The sequence below is a fragment of the Dermacentor albipictus genome, chromosome 2 (assembly GCF_038994185.2).
Source record: "Dermacentor albipictus isolate Rhodes 1998 colony chromosome 2, USDA_Dalb.pri_finalv2, whole genome shotgun sequence".
Taxonomy (NCBI): domain Eukaryota; kingdom Metazoa; phylum Arthropoda; class Arachnida; order Ixodida; family Ixodidae; genus Dermacentor; species Dermacentor albipictus.
The window spans coordinates 118,494,928-118,517,066 of record NC_091822.1 but is presented as its reverse complement, the minus strand read 5'-3'; the positions used below and the strand labels follow the sequence as shown (position 1 = coordinate 118,517,066).

At 47.6% G+C, this 22,139-nt stretch overlaps 1 protein-coding gene across 3 annotated transcripts in view; it reads right to left on the bottom strand.

Moving 5' to 3' along the window:
• Positions 1-22,139, bottom strand: part of LOC135918890 (SEC14-like protein 2) — a 120,957-nt gene that overhangs the window by 10,540 nt on the left and 88,278 nt on the right. For all 3 annotated transcript variants that reach the window (XM_065452574.2, XM_065452576.2, XM_065452575.2), the window contains exons 6-10: positions 13,759-13,853; positions 10,691-10,769; positions 10,059-10,139; positions 7,319-7,405; positions 5,859-5,971 (exon numbers count right to left, since the gene is read on the bottom strand). In XM_065452574.2, the coding sequence (XP_065308646.2) occupies positions 5,859-5,971; positions 7,319-7,405; positions 10,059-10,139; positions 10,691-10,769; positions 13,759-13,853 (455 nt within the window). The remainder of the gene's footprint in view (positions 1-5,858; positions 5,972-7,318; positions 7,406-10,058; positions 10,140-10,690; positions 10,770-13,758; positions 13,854-22,139) is intronic.

The window sequence follows — 22,139 nt, the reverse complement described above, 5'->3', positions numbered from 1 at the left end:
CACGAATGTCACGAACTTTGCCAAGCTGGGGCCTTCCCTGCATAGCACCCCAACGCGAAGAGCCGACAAGGACGTAAACACGACGAAGACAATTGAAGACAGCGCTCACCATCGTCGAGTTCACGTCCTTTTCTGGCTTTGGCATTGTTCGTTTATTATGGATCACCAACTGGCTCCATCAGTCACCCATTAAGAGAGATCACCACCCTGCCGAGGGCACTTTGACGCCATTTGGCGGAGGAGAAAATCCTTGGACACTGTTTCAAGCCGGGTTCAACCCCGAAGGCATTCAGCGCGTTGTTTCCTTACTTGAGGACACGCGGACGGTGCAGTACAGTGCTGCATCGCGTTTGTGTGCAGACATTTTTTTTTTGTTTATCGTTTGTATTTCTTTTTACCTTATAGCACCATTCATGCCCTTTACGCTTTTCCCCATATAGGGTAGGGAGCAGGTATTTACCCTGCCTCTTGCTTTCTTTTTAGAGCGCAGCTCTTTGGCGTCCGTTCCTGGGTTTCGCGTCGTCGTCGACGTTGTCGTCGGCCTCGTAACCAGCTCCGCCCCCCTTTCATCCCCCCAGCGCTAGCAGCGACCGACTGATACCGCTGGATGCCGCTGACGCCGCTAGAGAGTCAAGATAACGTGACTGCATAGAACACCGTCGCCGCTATGCAGAAAGAGGAGGAAAGGGTCCCCCCCCCCCTCCGGTTCTTGTGTGGCGGATAGGGTGCTCTTCAGTTGCCGACGCGCCGGTTATTTCACGTAGGCCCCGGCACGTCGACGAATACGTGACCACCTTCCCACGGCTAGACCTGGTTCTTAGCGCTGCGGAAGCGAGGGTATCATATTGTTTGTGTCGGCATCGGCGGCGTTGTCCCTGAAACCAACTCCGCAGCTGGGGTTGACTCACTATCGGCGTCAGCGGCATCAGTCAGTCGCTGCTATCTCTTCCCTCCTCCCTTTATCGTGTTGTCCGCTTGCTGCGCGCGCTTCTGCCCCCATCGTTTGCCGCTGGTTGTACACGCCGCCCCCCTCCCCCCTCTTCCTGCGAGTCTCCGGTTGTCAAAGCGCCGGCTCGAACTTAATTCCTTTCTTCGCTCCTCCTCCAATGCAACCCCTGTGCGGTGGCAATCAGAGAGCCAGATCGGTGGCGGCGGATCTGTATATGTGCACCGCCCAAGCCGAAATTGCCGCTGCCGTTCGCCCTGTGCGGTGGCAATCAGAGAGCCAGATCGGTGGCGGTGCACTTCCTGCAACTCGCATTAACCGTCCATCGATCCACACCGATGTTAGTAGTGGGGGACTTTAATGTTGACATAAAGACAAACAGCAATTTCCTAACACTTATGCGGGAGAACATCCCGTTCCTCTCGCTCGTAACGCGTCCCACGGCTGTGACAACCTCGCGAGGCACTTGTATAGATCTCGTCTTTGAGAATCAAGCATTGGTGTACCAAGTCGAACATATATCAGTCTATTTCTCCGACCACAAAGCTTCCTTCATGACTGTCAAGAACTGTTAGTGGATTCTTTGTTAAAGGAATACGTGTGAAAAATAAAAAAAAAATTCTGTGATAGCGCATACATGTGTTGCTCGATTTCTTTGCCTCAATCTATCGAAAAGGTGAAACAGCTTATTTGCTGCGCTCAAATTTCGCATTAGGAAGTAACGTTATCGTCGGTAATTTTTTTCTCCTTCTCCACTCAGGGCGCTTACTTGTGGAACTTCTCTTGCGTAAGCAAGTGCTGTCCGAGGTTGACTATTGCATGCCGTGCCAATCGTCCCGTTATCACGGCGATCGATACCGTGAGCAGCAGGCGCCCGAACGACAGCCAATGATGGAACGCTCTTACGTGGGAGAAGTTTTGGAATGAGGAACCATATGGGGGAGGGGGGGAGGCGTCGGTGAAGAGTGTCGAAGGTTCTAAACATTCCGTCGGTGTTTAACCTTGCCCTGTCGCCTTACGTTGCTGTCAAAGGCGTACGAAACCCACTGAAATCGAATTTTTCTTACACGATACCAAGCCGACTTGCCTATAAGTGACAGACGTGTAGTGGCATCGGTAGAAAATACTCATGTGAAAGAAGAAAAAAAAATCGACAGTCACTATAGTATAGGCCAAAGAGGGTGAAGACAAAAGCCTATGCGCTCAAGAGACATTAATTAAATTACTTGACAATCTCATACGAATGCGTTGTTGCTTCTTATTACTTGGTTTCTCCCACCAATGATCGTGGCTTCGAGTGCCTTCATTAACTCTGTATTAATGAACTGCGGTTCAATCAACTTCGCCCTAATTAAAAACAAAGATTGTGGCTTCAAGCACCTTATAATTACACCTATATTATTTAACTGTGCCTTAACCAACTGCGTTCACATTAACACGAAAGGTCGTGGGTTCGACTACCACCAAAGTTCGCGGGTTCGAGTGTTTTAAATAACTATATATTAATTAGCTATGCCTTAATCAAGTTCGCCCTAATTAATACCAAAGGTCGTGTATTCGACTCCCACTAAAGGTCGTGGGTTCGAGTGCCTTCATTAACTCTATATTAAATAGTTGTGGCTTAATCAACTTCGCCCTAATTAACACCAAAGGTTGTTTGTTCGAGTACCTCATAATTACATCTATATTATTTAAGTGCGCCTTCAGTGGATCACTTGTTGATCATCCACAAATGCCATACAGTTTGCTTGTCATGCAGTGTGTTTTAATAGGCGGCTTCACCACCTAAAATGAAACTTGATGTTCACCTTTTCATCTTGGTCAGCCGCGTTCCGTAAGACAAGGTAATTTTGACGAGTAACTAATTGTGTTGGGAAAAATAAGCGAAGTTTGTGTCACATAATTTCGCCGAGCTCTTGCGAGACATCAATATGGGCGCATGCAAGCTCATGTTTAGCACGTGAATCTGTTGCCTTATACCGGCATCAACGGCACGACACCTTGCTAGTCTCATTGTGGCGATCATTTCCAATTTCCAAAGATTCCGCATACGACCTATGCAATGCATTAGGCAAACGGCGGGCAAAAACAGCTGTGACACAGCTTCTTGCAGGCGTTGTGTCTGGACACGTTGGCCAGAAACACGGCGACGCCGACACGATTGACAACGAGCTACGGAGGCTCCAGAAGCCGGGTAGCCTTTCACGCTAGATTCCCGATCTCCGGCCAAGTTACCCGGTACGTACCCCTGTTGCACTGACTATTTCCTTATATAGTCAGGCAGGCGAGTATACAGAAGGACGTTCGCGCAATGTGGGAAAAATTCTCGCGATTCGGTGATATGCGAGGGCGAAAAAAATCTATACTATGCTTTGCCGCATGTACGTCTCCTGCAGTTTGCTAAGGACTACACACACGATCAAACAGATGAACTGAAATTTGTTGAAAGGCGTAAAATTCTGGTTGCAAGTTTTTGGAGCTTCTTGATTGCTATTTAGTCACCTAAGGTCTGGGAGGGGGGGGGGTGGTAAGGCAACGTATTTGACCAGAAAGCTGGCGTCTGCCTAGGCTCCTGTGTTGTGCCTTTGCTCAGTAATGTATTTTTTAAGGTACATTGACCAGAAAGTTAATCGAAACCTGTGTGGGCTTGCTCTTAAGGTTTTCAGACACATGGATTATTATTTGATTTCTGTGGGCAAGGGTAACTTTCACAGAGTTGTCGTCGATGTAACGAAGCTACTCAGAGAAGAAGAACATGGTATCAACTTCACTTTTGAAGTGCTTAAAAAAGAAGGGCTGCAATTTCTTGAAATGAAGCTTACTTTTGCGAGGGATCACGTGTGCTGAGGATATCACCTGAGATCTTCTAAGTCCCTTCTTGATTACAGGTCTAGCCATTCAAAACTTATAAAGCACGGTGTTACCACTCACTCATTTAGAGGCGCCCTTAACCAAGAGCTGTCCTCATCTTATGCCTGAAAGTGTGACAAATCAGGTGACAAGGCTTAATGAGGCAGGTTATCTAGTTTCAGGGTATTGCAAAGTGAAACATGATATGGAATGTGTCCCTTACGCGCAAAATGTTGTTTATTCGATTCCTTTTTCTTGCAGCCCACATTATATCGGTCAGACTGGAAAATGCCTGAACATTCGACTAAAGGAGCACCGTAATTCTTTGAAGGGTTAAGCGCGTTCTCACCTTTCTATGCAGTGCCGCGACTGTGAGTGTCATCCGTTTTTTAGAAAGCACTACTGTGCTGTTCAGACACCGTGAAAAGCTCTCACGTGAATTAATGGAGGCTTTTCACATTAGAAAGAAAGGCCCACTATGTATTAGCCACCCTCCCTTTTCGCTTCGAGATAGTGAGGTTGCCGTGTTAGATCTTGGGTAAAGCCACTGAGTTGCCTCGTGCCTTAGTAATTTGCTTGTTAATTACGTTGGTTGATCAGCTGTGACATGTGTATCACCGTCGAAACGTGCGCCTTCTGTGATGTGAAGGTTGTTTTTGATAGTGTATCTGCGTATGCCGGAAGAAGGGGGGAGCTGATTGGTCATGTGATGTATGTTATATATTGGTTGTTTTCTTCCAAAAAACGCCAGTTGTTAGCCCACGCCGTACTGTGTCCCCATCCTTTCCCTTTGACTGCGTCTATCGCGCTGTAGCTACCACGTGCCAGCGAGCCGCCTTGCTGAGCTCAAGCGTTGAGCGATGTAATTCCAGCTGGATTGCGGCTTGATCTTCTGCATTACACGGCGAACGGTGTTGAAATAAGGCAGAAGTGTACAGGAAAGTGGAGACTTGAAGCGATCAATCAACAGTGGTGAAGAAGTAATGCCTCTGGGGCCAACATTTCAAGAAGGGAATTTGTCCTCGTATTTGCCCTGACGACGACAGTCCTCTTGTTGAAACGTCTGCTCCGGTGACATTGCTTGTTCCACCAGTGTTGATCAGGGGTAAGCATAGTAATTTAGCATGTGTACCAAGTTGCCAGACTGACGAGCCCTCAGTTGGAAACGGCAGTAAAGCGCTAACTAGTAGAGCGAAGGAAAGGAACACAAGCGTGATGCGGAAAACATACGCGTGTAGGTAAGGGCTGAGTGTGTTAATTTTTATCTCAGAGTCAATACATATGGTGACCTGTTTCATTGTTTTCTTTATGGTAATTTTTTCGCAGAATGCCGGTGCACCTAACCAAGTCTTCGCAGTGTTTGTGTTTCATTATTTCGTCCTCGCCTTCCGCACGGTGCTAGAATGTTGACCAGTGTTGACTAGACAGGCAGGCCTCCACACTTGTACATTTGGTTCTCTCCATGGCACAATCTAAGGCACATGACCTTGTTATTCAGTGTTTTGCACTCGCACACCTTGATCAAGTAGCCTATGAATGGATAGATTTTATGAGTATTGCTTCTGAAACGGAATGGTGGCTGATGCCACGTCAGTCTCTTTAGTCTTACCCTGCGTCTGCATTCTTCCTGCGCATCACCACGTCGGCGTCAAAGTAAACAATTAGAATATTAAAACACTAGGACAAGACATGAATGACGAAACAGAACATAAAAAAAATCTGAAAATTAGTTGTGCTCGCAGTAGTGTACGAGTGTAGTCGACCGCCACTGCCGTGTGCCCGACACCATTCTTCGTACAGAGAAAACTGAAGCGCACTTCTGTACAAAAATCTAAGAACGAAATTATTGCAGTATACACGGCCATTCGAGTTCGTGTTCGAACTCGAATGGTCGTGTTCGCGACAATTCAGTACTGGGAAGTAAGCCTTGTGTTGTACTAGGAAGTAACCATGAATATTTCAAAAATGCGAATGCCTTTCGAAGGGGCACAGTGAGTATGAACGAAACTGTAGGGTCGGCCGGCAGAAAAGGACATCTCTATTAGGCGAGAAGTCAACTCACGTGCGTCGAGCAGAATGGGTCGCCGGTGTTCTCGTCGACGCAGTTGCCGCCCCACTGCTTGGGCAGCTGGTCGGCATCCACGTACTTCAGGATCTCTTCCTTCCAGTTGTCGCCTGCGCGCCACAAGAAGCACACGTTTAGTGGCCCCGACACCGCACGATCGTGTGAATCTGTTTTGCTTTGGTGCGACGCTTTCGTTCACGTTGATCAGAGGGAATGGCACACGAAAGAACACTTAAGAACATACTTAAGAAATGTGTCTAGAGCCACCGTGGTTGCTTAGTAGCTATGGTGTTGGGCTCCTAATCACGAAGTCGCGGGATCGAATCGCGGCCACGGCGGCCGCATTTCGGTAGGGGCGAAATGCGAAAACAAACGTATACTTAGATTTAGGTGCACGTAAAAGGACCCCATGTAGTCGAAATTTCCGGAGTCCCCAACTACGGCGTGCCTCATAGTCAAAAAGTGGTTTTGGCACGTAAAACCTCATAATTTATTTTAAGTGTGTCTAGATGTTTACCATAGATGACTTAAGAAATGTCTTTAGTAGTCTGCGGTAGACGATTATAGGAAGCTTGACAGCTGCTGGCAGCCACTTTTTGCCTTAATTTAAAGGCTCCCTTATGTCCACGGCATCACATTGCAACAGGCGAACTTCAGCAGTCACCAAACCGCAAAATGAAGGCGTGCCTTTGCCCCATTGTGTAGCCCCAATCACTCACTGCATCGGTGGTTTTCGTTGCCGCAAGGACAGTGCAAACAACGGCGGCCTGCTAGTCCGGTAGCGCCAGACAATTTTCCCGTCCCTGACATCTCCAGAAGAGCGTGCAAACACTGCAGCATGTAGACCGCTTTTTGCAGATAACTGTACAGGCGTCCGTAGTGCCGAAACGGTATCAAAGTGAATCCTTATAGGGCGAAACTTGTTTGTGTCCTGGTGCTAAAAACAACTGATATACGAAAGTGAAAAGGTAAACTACCGCGATAGATAATGACGAACTGAGAGAATTTTTCATATGCATGTGACGCGTGTTATCGTGTTTCTGGAAGAGCTTCGCTTAGCTCTAGAGGCGTTGTCGCGCTTTTCCGCGCAAGATGTCGTGTACTCTCGCGTTTTCATATAAATGGGGACGAATAGACCAGGGGTAGCACGCTTACTGTTCTTGACAGCGGCAATCGGGCGTAGGATCTGCTGACATTAACCGCCAGGCTAACATCGCCTGTAGCAAAAACACAACGACCACCCCCAATTGTCGATGCCGGTGACACTACTAGATTTAACGTTGTAAAAATGGCCGGTTGGCGGTTGGCGTCTCAGAGCAAAATGAAAACATCTCGTCTGTGTTACATGCTTTGCGTCTGCTGCGTATCACTGATTTTGTTTTAGGAGTAGTATCGGCGTAAGCACTAGTAATGTCCGTGATCAAAATGAATAGTTGAAATTCTAAAATGACACTTGCCTTTTCCGAGGACGTGAACTTTCGTAAGCGTGTTTCCTGTGATCAGGGGCTTGATCAGGTTGAACAGAACGGAGAACAGCGACGGAACTAGGAGTGAGAAAAAAAGAAAAGAAAACGTAAACAGCATTCACATATCATTCACCCGACGCGGACGCCAAACTAAGCCGCCATCATGGAAATCGCTCCTCGTTAAATATTAGCACGAGCAAAAGAAAAGAATGACGTCTCCCGCTTCATTTGTCCCCTGACGAAGGTACGCCTACTGGTAGAAACGCCGTGTTCAGCCTGAGTCATCTTTTGTTAAAACACTGTCGATCGTTTTTTTCAAGTCTTCGTCTTCCTCTGACGCTTTGTATATTTTTGGACAAGTGCTATATAGTAGATCTGGAATGTGTACCACGTGTACATGAACTGTATGCTTTAAAGGTGCCCTGAACTACCCCACGTGCTTGGTGAAATAACATAGCCAGCGGGTAGCATACGCTGCTTTGAACGTCTCAGTCAAGTTTTGCTGTAGTACGCGGTGCAAGGAGCTCGCCAGCGGATCGCGAAGTCGCCTTTCTCTCAAACGCTCTCTTTTCAACAGAAGACCCTGCCCTCACTCTTTGCTGGACGCTTTATTTCGTCATCGGACGCTTTATTTCGTCATTCCCTTAGACGGCTGCTATTGGTCGATAGCCGACATCAAGCTGCGGTCGGCTACATGGCGTCAATGCCGCGGCTGCCGCGGGGTGCGGCCACGAGTCCGCTGGCTAAGCGCACTACGGCTCGCTGAGGACGGCCGCGTTTGGCTTGTGTTCAGCGCGTCGAAGCCACCAAGGGATGCACCTCCCGTTCACTACCCCTAGCAAACACCCTATGTGTTTCCACGTGCGGCAAGATTTCCACACGAACTCATCAGATTAATATAATTCTTGGCTGCTCCTTCCTTCTTATGCTTAGAAGAAAAAAAAAACACATGCTGATGTATGTAACCGCTAGCAGCTGGTGTGTGCCACAAAGATTGCGAAACTGTATAAGGAAGTTATCAAGCCCTTCGGAAGATCTGGGGGCCTAAACGGCCGAAGTGTCTAAATACACTTGCGTTTTAGTATGTCCGAGCTTAGTACTTCTTTAATCTCCTTTATAATGCGCTGTGTCTTCTCTGGTATGATGCACCGACTCCGCACTGATTATATGCACCAGTTATTCGGTTCGACTGTTGCTACATTTCCAGGTGCATCGAAACGTTTCACTTTATCCAGCTTGCTTCTTTGTTACGCTCGACGCCTTGTGCACACTTTCACGTTAAACTGCGCAACATTTGCTCAAGACATTGCAAACGCTTCATTAGATATAACTATTCTCCTCTGTGCTGCAGTCCGTTCAGACGCTTCGATATATCCGAGCTAAATGCTTCTATACTGTCCGCTATATCCAACTAATGTTCCTCTACGCTGCGCCGGCTCTACTGTTCAGCTTTGCACAGTGCGCCCGTGACTCCTCAACACCGACCACACCGCCTAGACACGTGGTCGGGAACGCCTTGGAAATTCCCTATAGGCACAGTTTCGCTGTGGAATGAATTATGGCTACGGCTGGCCGAAGCCCATGCCCTCTCGAGAAAAAGAAACAGGAAAAACGAGAAACCAGTTCTCGGCCTCGTACAATTTGCATCTTGCTTAGCTATTTTTTGCTCTTCTGCTGAGCCACGTATATGTAAATGAACGTTTGGAATAAAGACTCAGACTCAAGTTCCAGCTAACCATGGAAGATGTTATCGAGCCGAGAGTGTCTCGCGTGTTCGTTCCTGCTTTAAAGGGCGCGACCCGCCGACCTTGACTCCGGTGTTGTGACGGCGTCGCGACGCGGCCGCCTCAAACGACGTGCCTCCCTCCCCCTCCTCTCCCCTCCCGGTCTACAGTCGTGAATACCGACCCATCTCGATGACTACTTTCGCGTAGGTGGCGACGGTGCGAGATTCGCTGCATGCATAAGCGGTCGGTTGCGCCATCAAACCTCTCGGTCGGCTATGGCGTTTTGCGGAGCCGGAATTTGCGCGCTCGAGGTGCTAATGAAAGCTTTCAGAAGCTCCCGTGCCACACGCTGCAAGGTGGAGCAGCACCAAGAAGCGACGCGTCGCATTCGTCGTCGGCTGTAAGTCAGATGTCGAAACCAATCGCGCTTTCACATTGTTTACCTTATATGCTAAGCCATTGGGCTATATATAGTTCAGTGCAGCGTGCTGGTAACGGTGGCTCGCTCAATTTGGAGACGGACAACGGGTTTAACCACTCAATTAAACTCTGTTTTGCGCCAGAATATTGTCAAATTCATTCCGCAGCTGTGCACTCGGCACCCGCAGCCACGGAAACTTCTGTGCGTGACAAACATCAACTCGACTATTAAACAACATCAGGCGGTGTTGACTTGGTTCAGCGTGGAACACATGCCGAGCTGCCTCAGTGGTCGCTTCACTGTCGAGCTTGAGGTCGCGGGGTCAAGGGCCTGCCGCATTCCGACAAAGGCTGCGAACATGAAAACTCAATTTATTTGCAACCTTATTGGCGTAGAGCACGGTTAGTGCACATCATGCAGCACGCGAACAGCTGTCTTCGCTATCTTATACATGTTGCTCTCTTTGTACATTGGTGCATTTGTACACGGTACATCGTGCAGCTGGTATAAATGACTTTAGGTCAGGTTATATCAGTTCAGCTAAACTACTTCTGACAAAGAAATGACCACAACTCTTGCTTACCGTTGATGACGAAGGCTTGATGTAACCGCTCAGGGTAGTTGGCCTCGTACATTCGAATAAATGCCGACACTGCGCTCACAGCTGAAAAAAAAAACACAGAAAGAAAATAACGTGTAGCCTCTTATGTAGTACATATATAACAAAAAGTTGCAGAGTTCCAAATAAAAAACTTTTAAGAAACCACGGAAAAGAACTTTAGCCCATCCCCACATGTTCCTTTTCTCTTTGGGCCATTAGATGAAATACATGCATTTAACACCGGCCGCACAGGGCTTGCGTCATGTGTACTGATACATGTTACCTCCATGTGACACGAAGGTCGATTACACTTTTTTTGAAAGCTGTGCTGACCAGCGTGTTGACCAGTGCGATGACGCGCTAAACAAGGACATGTGCAGCGCATTGTGCGGCGTACAATCATTCCTCAGTTGTTCACGGCGAATCACTGAAGCTCAAGCTAACGAACAAGCTAACGAACAGCCCACATAAATGCAAGTGATTTTGTGCGCGGCTGGACGAAAGTACAAAGCATTGTACATGCACATCACGTAAAACCAAACGAAACGCCTAAAATTGTTGGCCATGGATTTCTCCTAATTCGGACGTGGATTTCTTCAAAAGAACTTTCTTGCCTTCGGCGGTGAGGGCTTGGAGCATGGAAAAGTTGTCGAAGTCGAAGATCACCGTCTGCGTCTCCACGACCTTTCCCAGCTGTATACAGAAGAGAAGAGAGAGAGAAAAAGAATGTTCACATAGATGCTAATCTTGAACGTCATTCCAGTCAGTGAAAGTCATTACTGCTGCAGCAACGTTTTTCCAACAAGAATGGCAAAGGAGACCACCATGGGCTGTGGCGAGGGAAATCGAACGGTCATGCACCCCTAGCAAAAATACAGCTGGCCTCGAAAGGAGCTGTACAAAGCACAAAGAAGCAGACATTATTCACGCGACACGTCTTGCGTGACGACGGACGGCACAAAAGCAAATGTTTCCAAGCGTCTCGGTCTGCAAATGAAGCTCGCGAAAGACGAACCCGTGCTTCAGGCCTCGGCAGAGCATGTGTAACGACGAAGGAAAATCCGCGTAGGCATTGTGACTTCGCTGCTGTGTACGTGATGTTAACTTTCCACGGGAGGTGAATGAGCGCTTTATTAACGATTTCTCAGAGGCGATTTCTCTTTCCCGATCCTTCCCCCGTCTGCGTCTCATTTCGGGCTGAAACACTGAAGTTGAACGGCGTTGTAGTCGGCCCACGCAATAATAGCACTGCCACCGCTACACGCACTGCTAAAGCACTCTTACTACACATACGACCGTTCACTTTGACCACTCGGGTGACGTGATTTACATTCGGTTGGTCGAAATCGAGCTCTGGGAACACTTTGGCCTGGTTCGTTCGGAGCGTCGAGCGACAGCTTAGAGCACTCGGAGGCGCTCCCACCTAAAGTGCGGCAGCGCGACCTAAATTCGGCAGAACTTCGGTGACGTGGCTCCTCCTATTGCTCGGGAAGAAGCTGAACGTACACGGCGCGAGGGGGCTTTGTCGGACTTCAATCTCGAGAGGGTTCGCATAGTTGACATTACAGAGACGAAGCACGCGTCGCCATTAGCCTCCTTTCGGATACAGTGGATACAGCGTGAGTTCGTGTGCGTACGCGAAATTTACTGTTTCGTTCATACCGACTCTCCGAGTTCGTGGACGCAGCACGTTTCATTACGAGTTTTGGCGTAAACGCTTTGGCCGACTGATTTTTTTTAGCATCTATCCGGGGGCTTCCTTAACACCCCACAAGTGTTCTTTTGCGGATGTTGCAGCAAATGCGCTAATTGATGATAATTTCACTGCGGACGTCTCGTTGCGTCTAGTCCCAGGGGGCTGTCCGCACGAGTAATTATTCGATTAGCAGATAAAATATGTTATTCCGTAAGTATATTCGCCGATTATACTTGTTGAGGGAAGCGTCGGGTTACTTGCCAGCTTTCTCAATGGCTATTAATATCACAAATACCTGTCCAGAGCCGCGTAATTGGCGTGTGAGTTTAAGCAGGCAGTCATTATGATTAAGAAAAAAAAAGTAAAACAACGTTTGTGCCTGGTATTGCGGCTATAGTGTTCATCGAAAATGGTAGTCACTTGGTAGAACACGTAATAACGTGAAACCAATATGCTATAAGCTTCATACTATTATTGTATAGGTTTAGGGAAGAGCCACATGCACAAAAATTTGGTTCATTCCTCTTTCAAAGAGACATAACACGTTAGAAAAACATCTGTGAAACAGGGGCGCAGTTCCTGCTAATACAAGCGTTTATGGGCATCAAAAGCATTCGACCCTTCTCATAGCTTACCACCAACGTCTAGAAATACGCGTGAGCTTTTAACCCTACCATTTTTTTTTCGTCCAAGCTCAAGAACCAACAGAAGTCTCACACTATCACCACTTCTAGCGGAAAGATGGAGGGACTTCCTTGCGTAGGCAGCAGCTGTTGCATTTCTTTAAAACCACAATTGCACTAATTTGCAGCTTAATGTACATGTGGCAGCATCATATATCGCTGAGTCTAATGGGTAACATTGTTCATTTTGAACAAAAGTGTATATGAGGTTTATCTTTGATGGCGAAGGAAATTATTAGAGGTTGGGCGCCCTTTTGCATCCATTACACAATTTTTGATATGGTTGGACGATGCCACATTCGAGAGATTACGGGGTTTTGCGTGCGAAGACCCCGATCTGATTATGAGGCTTGCAGTAGTGATGGACTCCGGAAATTTGGACCACCTGGGGTTCTTTAACGTGTGCCTAAATCTAAGCACACGGGTGTTTTCGCATTTCGCCCCCATCGACATGCGGCCACAGACATGCGGATCCGATCCCGTGACCTCGTGCTTAGCAGCCAAACAGCGTAGCCACTAAGCAACCACTGCGGGTCGTTGATGCCACGATAAAACTGCATTCCGTTCACTTCCTCTGGAGGCCTGCAACATTGCAGACAGCGTTCCTAATTTGGTTCCAAGTGCCTCTAAGAATTACTTTTTTGGTAAGTTTTTTTTTGTGATGCACTGCATCTCGCAAAGGTTCTCAAGTTTGCCAGATATAATCACGTCTGGCGGTGCTGCGCTCGCCTGCGATTGCATTCAAAGAAGGCGGAAAGATTAACTGGTCAGTAGTCGAGATAAATAGGAGACGGTTAGAGTATTGGTGAAAAAAGCAGAAGACAGGGGAGAGATTGAATATAGAACCGGAGACACTGCAAGCAAAGGTAATAGTACAATATAGTGCCAGAGGTTTTAAATACGCAAGTTGGTATCGAAGTAAGATAGGTAAACGGCTGGCATAGCGATAGATGTAGTAAATAATGATTAAATCAAGCAGGCTAGGTGACTATTTGTCCTCTCCCCGTTTCAAAGCGGATGCCAATAAACATCATCACCATCGATTGTGTAAATTATGCGTAGAAAGGCGTCTCAGCACCAAAATATCAGGCCGCTTCTAGCGACCACAGCGCCCCCACACTGCGTCACGTCAACCACACGGTTAGTAACGTGCTGGTCTGCAGAACTATCGCGGACGTATTACATGCACACGGCCACCATTTCCGCTACAGACCCTGCTCGGCGTAGGTCACATTTGTCTTACAATGCCGGCAGGTGGGTGCTGCCCCACTCTCCCGTCTTCGTGACGAGGCAATTCGCTCACCTTCTTGGACTGTTCCCGCATCTTCTTCACGCCCTGTTCGCAGCGCCACGACATCAACGTCAGGACCTCCTTAATTGTGCAGCCCCGAAGGAATGCTGCAGGAAGAACAGAGAGAGAGAGAGAGAAAGTAAGGTTGCACATGGTACTGTCGGCGACCGGCAGCACTTGCTCCTCGAGGTCAGTGAGTGCACACGGTTGACATATTGCGTTATACAAGACGTTACGCAGGGCTACACACCAACGCAGCGTTAAAGGGACACAAAAAGTATGTATTGAGGTAATCAAGCTAGGTTCCGGCATTAGGTTTCAGAAGTTACTAATAGTCAGGTTGCACTGTGAAGTCGGAGTGTGCACTGTGTGTGAACGCACCGAAGAAGGCTCCTCCGGACGCAGGAGGAGCGACAAAGCGGGTGGTATCTGACCACTTCCGTTTCGTTGTGGCCTCCGCCGCACCAGCCTTGTGCGAGCGAAGGACCTCACTGCACTGGACCCGCCCTTGTTTATAGCGTCCGCTAAAGGGCAGCGCAAACTCTAGATATGCCATGCATGGCGGGACTTATCACGTCATCGCCGTGTGCGCAGTGTTAAAGTCTCGACGACATTGGCCATGGGTTAGTGTGTTTGCAATTTGTTGCAGAGCGTAAGGTACAGACGTGTAGAATGTAATTTTGTTCTCGTGAGGACACTGAATATTAAAGGAAAGCGGGCATGATATTTCTGACTATTACTTTTTTTTTGCGATAACCCTAGAAAAATAAGAGCGACAAGAGTTAGAGCGCCGCAAATAATTTACATACATCCAGTTTCCCAGGAGGCTAATATGTCGCGAGGTCACGACACCGTATGTGGAAGCAGGACATTGCGACCTTTTGACACTCGCTCTGGCTCAATCGGTCGTCTTCTATGCTGCTACATCTGCCCACACAACGATTAAGAAATGAACAGTGGAAGATATCATGTCAAAATATCATGCCTTTAAGGAGGGAGATGTTTCAGACTGTATATCAAAATATATATATGGTTTCCTGTGAGTGAACCAATTATTATTCCTCCGCGACACAAAGCTGAAGTGTGAATAGCGAGCAGCGTGGGCGGCTTGGCAGCTGTAATGGACGGCACGTAGCCTGTTGCGTCTCGGTTTAACTAGGTCCTCGCCGTTAGACTCCCTAGTATGTACTATGACAGGCTTCGGATTATATCGCACTTGATGAGTTGCTCTTTAGAGAAATAATTGCAGACTTTTGTCACGAGGCTGTGTTACGAAGCTATCATCTTCCGCCTGTGAACGGAGGCTTGATGTGCCAGAAAGGACAAAAGGAAAGAGACAGGAAGGTCAACCACTTATCAGATCGGCTGGCTACCCTGTGCTGGGAAAAGGAGATAAGGAGAAGAAAAGATTATAAACAAGAGCTATTACAAAAAAAAAGAACGAAGAGCAAAAAATAGAGAGAAAGGAAAGGATAATACGGCACTGCTTAAAGTCTGTGTCTAAGACCAGTTCTTCGCAAGAAACTCAACAGCGCTTTGAAAGCCTTCTGTGCTGAGGACGGTCTCGGCCAATGTCCCCAGGACCCTTTTCTCCGACAAAGGGAGTTTGTCAAAACTATCTAACACTCTTGAAAGTTCTTTCCTGGGTGCACAGAAGCGGGGACACTCACAGAGAAGGTGGGCGATTGTTTCCTCGCAGCTGCAGTTATCGCACGTAGGGCTGTTGGCCATTTAGATTTGAAGTGAGTAAGCATTCGTGTGGTACAGAAGCATCTCCTCAGCTCTAGATAGTTTTGACGGAAGACGTAGTGTACATTCGGATCTACATTGTGGAGAGGAGCGTTGGTAAATTCGGTCGAGTTCCTCTGTGCAAGCGTAAGTTTACGCGTGAGCGAACCAAGCCCTGTAGCTGCGTCTGTCCTGGATAACGGTATAGGCACACAGTGGAGGCCATCATGAGCAGATCGAGCGGCCTCATCTGCACGGTCGTTTCCGTAGATACCGCAATGGCCCAGTATGCACTAACTATGTTGTGTTTATTCTCTACCGCATGGTGATGACGAAGGCTTATGTCAGCGACTAATTGTTCTTTCGGTCCATGACAAAATGGCGGCATAATGCACTGGAGGGCGGCCTTGGAGTCGGAGAAGATTGACAATGTCTGCGACGGTTCTTCAATTACGAATTCTAGAGCAGCGCGGAGGGTGGCGACTTCTGCAGCTGTCGATGACGTAAAATTCAATGTCTTGAATTTTATGGTGACAAACTTCGCGAGAATAACCACTGCTCCAGCTAAGCTCGCAGAAGAAACTGCACCATTTGTATGTATGTGAAGGCATCAGCTGCGTTTCTCATGCAGGAGCAGTAGTGTGGATTGTTGCCGGGCTAAAAATGACGACTGTGTTTTGTGATGGATTTCAGGAATGGTTAGGAGGGCTTCGAGGAAATGTAGGCACCACAACGGTAATTGTGGTCTTGCTGCAGCCGTGAAGTTCGAAGGAAGCACTGAAGGATGGCAAGCAATAATATATCTGAAAGCAGACTGCATTGTTAAGGCATCGACGCGAATATATGTTGTGATTGGGTGATCGCTCACGATGACGACAGTAGCTGCTTAAGATGGACATCTAGGAAGGCCAAGGCATATTTTTAGTGCTTGAGCTTGTCTCGACTAGAGGACGAGTATGTTTGTTCTTCGGGTGCTGCCCAGCACAGGTAAGCTGTAGCGCATGAAACCGAGGAAAAGTACAGTGTTTATAAAGTTGAAGCATCTCTCGCACAGATGCAGACCAAGATTTTTCCGCAAGAAATCTTAGCACGTGGGTGATCATGGTGAGTTTCTTTTTCATGTAGCAACATGAGCGCTCCAGGACAGGCCGCAATCTATTATTACCCCCAGCAGGCACGTACCCAGGATTTTTTTTCGGGGGGGGGAGCCCACCCCCATCATCATCATCATCATCATCATCATCATCATCATCATCATCATCATCATCATCATCATCATCATCATCAGCCTGTTTTATGTCCACTGCAGGACGAAGGCCTCTCCCTGCGTCTGTCCTGCGCCAACCGATTCCAACTAGCGCCCGCGAATTTCCTCATTTCATCGCTCCACCTAGTGTTTTGTCGTCCTCGATTGCGTTTCCCTTCTCTTGGTACCCATTCTGTAAACCTAATGGTGCAACGGTTATCTAACCGGCGCATTACATGACCTGCCCAGCTACATTTTTTCCTCTTGATGTCAATTAGAATATCGTCTATACCCGTTCGCTCTCTGATCCAAACCACTCTCGTTCTCTCTTAACGTTATGCCTAGCAATCTTCGTTCGATCGCTTTTTGCGTGCTCCTTAACTTGCTTTCAAGTCTCTGCCCCATATGCACTGGCAAAATGCACTGGGAAATGCACTGGCAAATGCATTGGCACTGGACATGTTTCACTGGCAAAATGCACTGATTGCACACCTTACTTTTCAATAATAATGGTAAGCTTCCAGTCAGGAGCTGGCAATGTCTGCCGTATGCGATCCAACCTATTTTTATTCTTCTGTGAATTGCCTTCTCATGATCAGGGTTCCCTCTGATTAATTGACCTAGGTAAACGTACTCCTTCACAGTCTCTAGTGGCCGACTGGCCATCCTGATCTCTTGTTCCTTTGCCCGGTTATTAATCATTATCTTCATCTTCTGCATAATAATATTCAACCCCACTCTTACACTCTCTCTGTTAAGGTATCCAATCATTTGTTGTAACTCGTCTGCATTGTTGTTGAATAGAACAATGTCATCGGCAAACCGAAGGTTACTGAGATATTTGCCGTCGATCTTTACTCCTAAGCCTCCCCAGTTTAATAGCTTGAATTCTTCTGAGCACGCAGAAAATAGCTTTGGAGAAATTGTGTCTCCCTGTCTGACCCCTTTCTCTCCAGGTATCTCCCTGCTTTTCTTGTGTAGAATTAAGGCAGCTGTAGAACCTCTGTACATATTCTAACGCGAAAGACGAGTCAGTAAGACAAGAAACTATTTACAGATTATATTTACAACAACGGTTGATGCGCTGACCGGTTAGATTCACAGCGCGAGCCTAGTTCGTTCTTCCTCCTCTTTTCTGGAGTGATGGCGCCTACGCGCCTCGTTCAAACAAACAAATACCTCACGCATGTAGCAATATTTTCCAAGCTTTTTACGTAAGCGTTCTGTACTCCTTGATTACGTAGTGCCTCTACGATTGCTGGTATCTCTACTGAATCAAATGCCTTTTTCCTAATCTATATAAGCCACATAGAGAGGCTTATAGAGATTTCGCGATAACCTGATTGATGACATGGATGTGATCCATTGTAAGGTATCTCTTCTTGAAGCCAGCCTGTTCCCTTGGTTGACGAAATCCAGTGTTAACCTTATTCTATTGGAGATTATTTTGGTAAATATTTGATATAATACTGGGAGCAAGCTAATGGTCCCATAATTAGAGAGTTTTAGCCCAGCGGGTTTACGGCCAGCGGAGCGGAGCGGGCGAGCGGAGACGCGACTGCGCATGCGCACCACGCTGAGGCGCCCAGCGGTTTTACGGAGCAGCGTTTACGCCCGCTGGAAAGCACTCCCCAGCGGAGGGTATACGCAGCGCGCGAGCGTGCGTAAGGGCGCGCGGGCGTGTATGGGAAATGCAAGACGGCAGCCGCGAACATGAACGCCGGCAGTTCTGCATCGAAGGCGGCGACTGCTGCGCTGACCCGTACATTAGTACTCAGTACATTATTAACAAATAATGCACTGAGAACATGTAATATATCTTTATTCAACATTTCTTGCATAATAAAAGCAAGCGTAATTCAATTTCATTTCTCAGTAACTCCTATTCGAACCACTAGGTGGGGCAGCAGAGCGCCCCGCTCTTTACCCCGCTCGAGCGGGTGATCCGCTGGGCTAAAATTCTTTTTTCGCGAGCCGCTCCGCTGGCGCAACGGTGGAGACCGCTCCGCTCCGCTGGCCATAAACCCGCTGGGCTAAAACTCTCTATTGTTCAATTCTTTAACGTCTCCTTTTTTTGTGTGTTAGTATAATGTCTGCATTCTTCCAGTTTCCTGGGACCCTTGCAGTCGATAGACACTTCGTATAAAGAGCCGCCAGTTTTCCAAGCATTATGTCTCCTCCATCTTTGATTAAATCGACTGCTATTCCACCTTATCCTCCCGCTCTTCATCGTTTCATGTCTTGCAGGGCCCTTCTGACCTCATCGCTAGCGATAGGAGAGTTTCTGTATCCTGTTCATTACTGTTTCTAAGTGAACTATCGTGACTCCTCTGGGTACTGTATACAGGTCAGCTTAGAATTTTTCCGCTGCTTTTACTATATCTTCGAGATAGCTGATTATATTATCCTTCTTATCTTTTAATGCATACATCATGGTTTGTTCTATGCCAGGTTTCTTTTTTACTGATTTCAGGCTGCGTTCATCTTTTGCGGCTTCTTCAGTCTTTCTCATGTTATAGTTTCGAATATTAGTTATTTTCGCCTTGTTGATCAGTTTTTACAGTTCCGCGAATTGCGTAACGCTGTGCGGCCGCCAGTCCCATACAACCGCGTAGAGCGCAGGACTCTGCGATTCTAGACGTACTGCGCTCACTGCGAAAGGTTAGAAAAACACCCACATAAGCACAGCAGAGAATTGGCTACGTGAGGCGGTTCGACCGATAACTGTGGAAGCGTCATTCAAAACAAGTAATTGTTCTCCACTTCCGGCGGCGTTTTCTCTACTTCCTTTTTAAATAAAAAGATGTTGATCCATAAATACTCTCATAAACAACGGTTAACTTTTTATTATTCGCTTTTGCTTGCAGTTTCGTTGTTGCCTTGGTTTCTCCCTTAGTAGATCGCTTAATTTGTCAACTCCTTGCGATTTTTGTTTCCAGTTGCCAATTTTGCACGAAAAGTGCTATACAGTTAGGGAAAAACAGACGAGGTAACGGGCGACAGTCATCTTGCTTATGGGTCTAAGGGTTATTGCAGGGTTCCATGATGGACGTTCTTTCACATTATTTCATTTCCCACCTTATCTAACCCATATCACGTGTATATGATTCCGGGCATCTACCAGCGTCGCAGCGAGCTGTAACTCAAGGAAAAAATGAAGCAAAGGGATAAGTTAAACGAAATTGGCGTTGTCTCCGGCCGCAACTCGTTCCATGAGAGTACAGACCAGCTGAGTAACAGCCGCATCCCTCTCCTTGTCCCAGGATCAGCCTAAACAAAGAAGGTTGAACTAACAAAAGCAATAGCTATGCGCGTGACGGTTGAATAGATGGTGACAACTGAATGCATCTCGAGTTAATCGCGCGGGTGCGGAATCTACGAGAAAACTGTCCTTCACTATACAAGAGATGGCGATAATTACCGCCATCTAAAAGGAGTGAAAAAGGCAGCATAATGCGGACCGATGTACAGCTGTCAAGTCTCAACATTGATCTGGTGGCGCTTGAGGAATGTGTGAGGAGTGGTGGCGTGGGTGGGGAGGGGGGGGGGTATGCCACATGATTTCGGGGGGGGGGGGCCCGGGCCCCCCCGGCCCCCCCCCCCCTGGGTACGTGCCTGACCCCCAGAAAGCGGTGGGTCTTCCGATAACTAACAGCCTATCAATTGATTTCAATGACGTGTGGACCCATCGCCTTGCGCGTGAAGGCAACGAGTGTAGCCGCTCTCTGAAGCCTGGCATGTACACCCGGCCACAAAATATTACGGACTACGAAATCTGAGAAAAATCTGGATATCTCCGCAGCCTCACAACACAGCCTAATATTAGCATTTCGGGCCTCCACTAGGATATGCTAGGAACATCTTCGTATACAGTATTAATGGCTGCTGCTACAGGCTGCTCGAGAATTGAACGTTTTCGAACATCCTGTGGTCCGTAAACTTTTGTGGGCGGGTGTACGTGCTGACGCGTCACCCGTGATGCCCAGATGCAGACGTCGTCTGCGTATATTTACAGATGCACGGACCGTGGAAGTATATCAACAAGGTGGACGAGCGTCAGGTTAAGGAGAGTGGGGCTCAGGACTCCACGCTGAGGCACACCGCGACAAGTACAATGATGCGTTGCTGTACCAGCTCTTGTTTGTACAAAGAAGGTTCTGACCTTCAAATACTTGCGAATCCATTGGTAGACATTGCTTGTGTGGATCAGGCAACTCGCATGAATATTTCCATATTGCAGAGTGGAGTGCATTGATTTGGCGCTGAATTTTCTTCTGCAGACGTCTCTCCTCCCTCAAGTCGTGGATGGATTTTGTGCGCCAGTACGTTCGTTCAGCCCGACGACGGATTGCTCGGAGCCGCTCCAATTGCGCTTCATATTCACAAAACTGTGATAAACGTGCAGAATTACAGGCAGCGTTTTGAGTAGCTGCTTTGATTATGCCTTCTATGTTTTCAAGAGAATCTTCACTTTGCTGACACCGCTTCTCTTTGAAGGACCTGTACTTTGATTAGTGGATGCGTGACCAAACGGTGATGTGCGACTTGCCTGGGCCCTTGATCTTTATATAGGTAAGAATATGGTCACTACCACGGGTTTCATTGTCCGCAAACTGCTGTAGCTGTTTACTTAGGCTGCATGACACAAACGTTAGGTCGAGGCAGCTGCCATACGTGAGTCCTCTTAAGGACGTAGGGCTGCCGTCGCTTGCACAATACAGCTCATGATCTGACGCAAAGGAGGAAACTCGTTTTCCCCGGCGATCCATCTTCTGGCTTCCCATAGTGGGTGATGAGCGTTGAAATCCCAGGTAATAATCCACGGCCGAGGTGCCGCTGATATCAGTGCGCTCAATCTCGCAGTGTCAAAAGGGCTTGAAGGTCAAATATATATACCCAGTAGCGTGAAAATGAGGTTATTGCGTTTTACTGTCAGGTAGACGTATTGGTTATCATCCTGCGTTACTGGATGCTCAATATAAGTAAGCTCGCACCTAATATAAACGACGATTTTACTGTGGTCGGTGCAGGTAGCAGACTTGAAAGCTTCGAAGCTAGATAATCGTATGGCATTGTGAAGGCGTGGTTCGCAAATGACGTAATTGAGAACTCATTCTTAAGTATAAATGGTCGAACAGCCGAAATGCGGCGCTGAAGGCCTCGGGAATCCCAATGGAAAATCGAAGCTTCTTTGACGTGTTTACGAAAGGGCTGCAGAGGACTAGCCATGGTGCTCCTCCAGACTTGACAGCACCAGGTTTAGAGCATCCAATATGTGAAGTGCACTATGAGCAGCCGAAGTGCTAATGCTAGTTAAGAGCACTTGAAGGGTATTCATGAGTGTTTTTACCATGTCTATGACTTCCTTATCTTGATTGTTGCCACAGGCTCGTCCCGAAGTGACCGTAGACGAGCGATG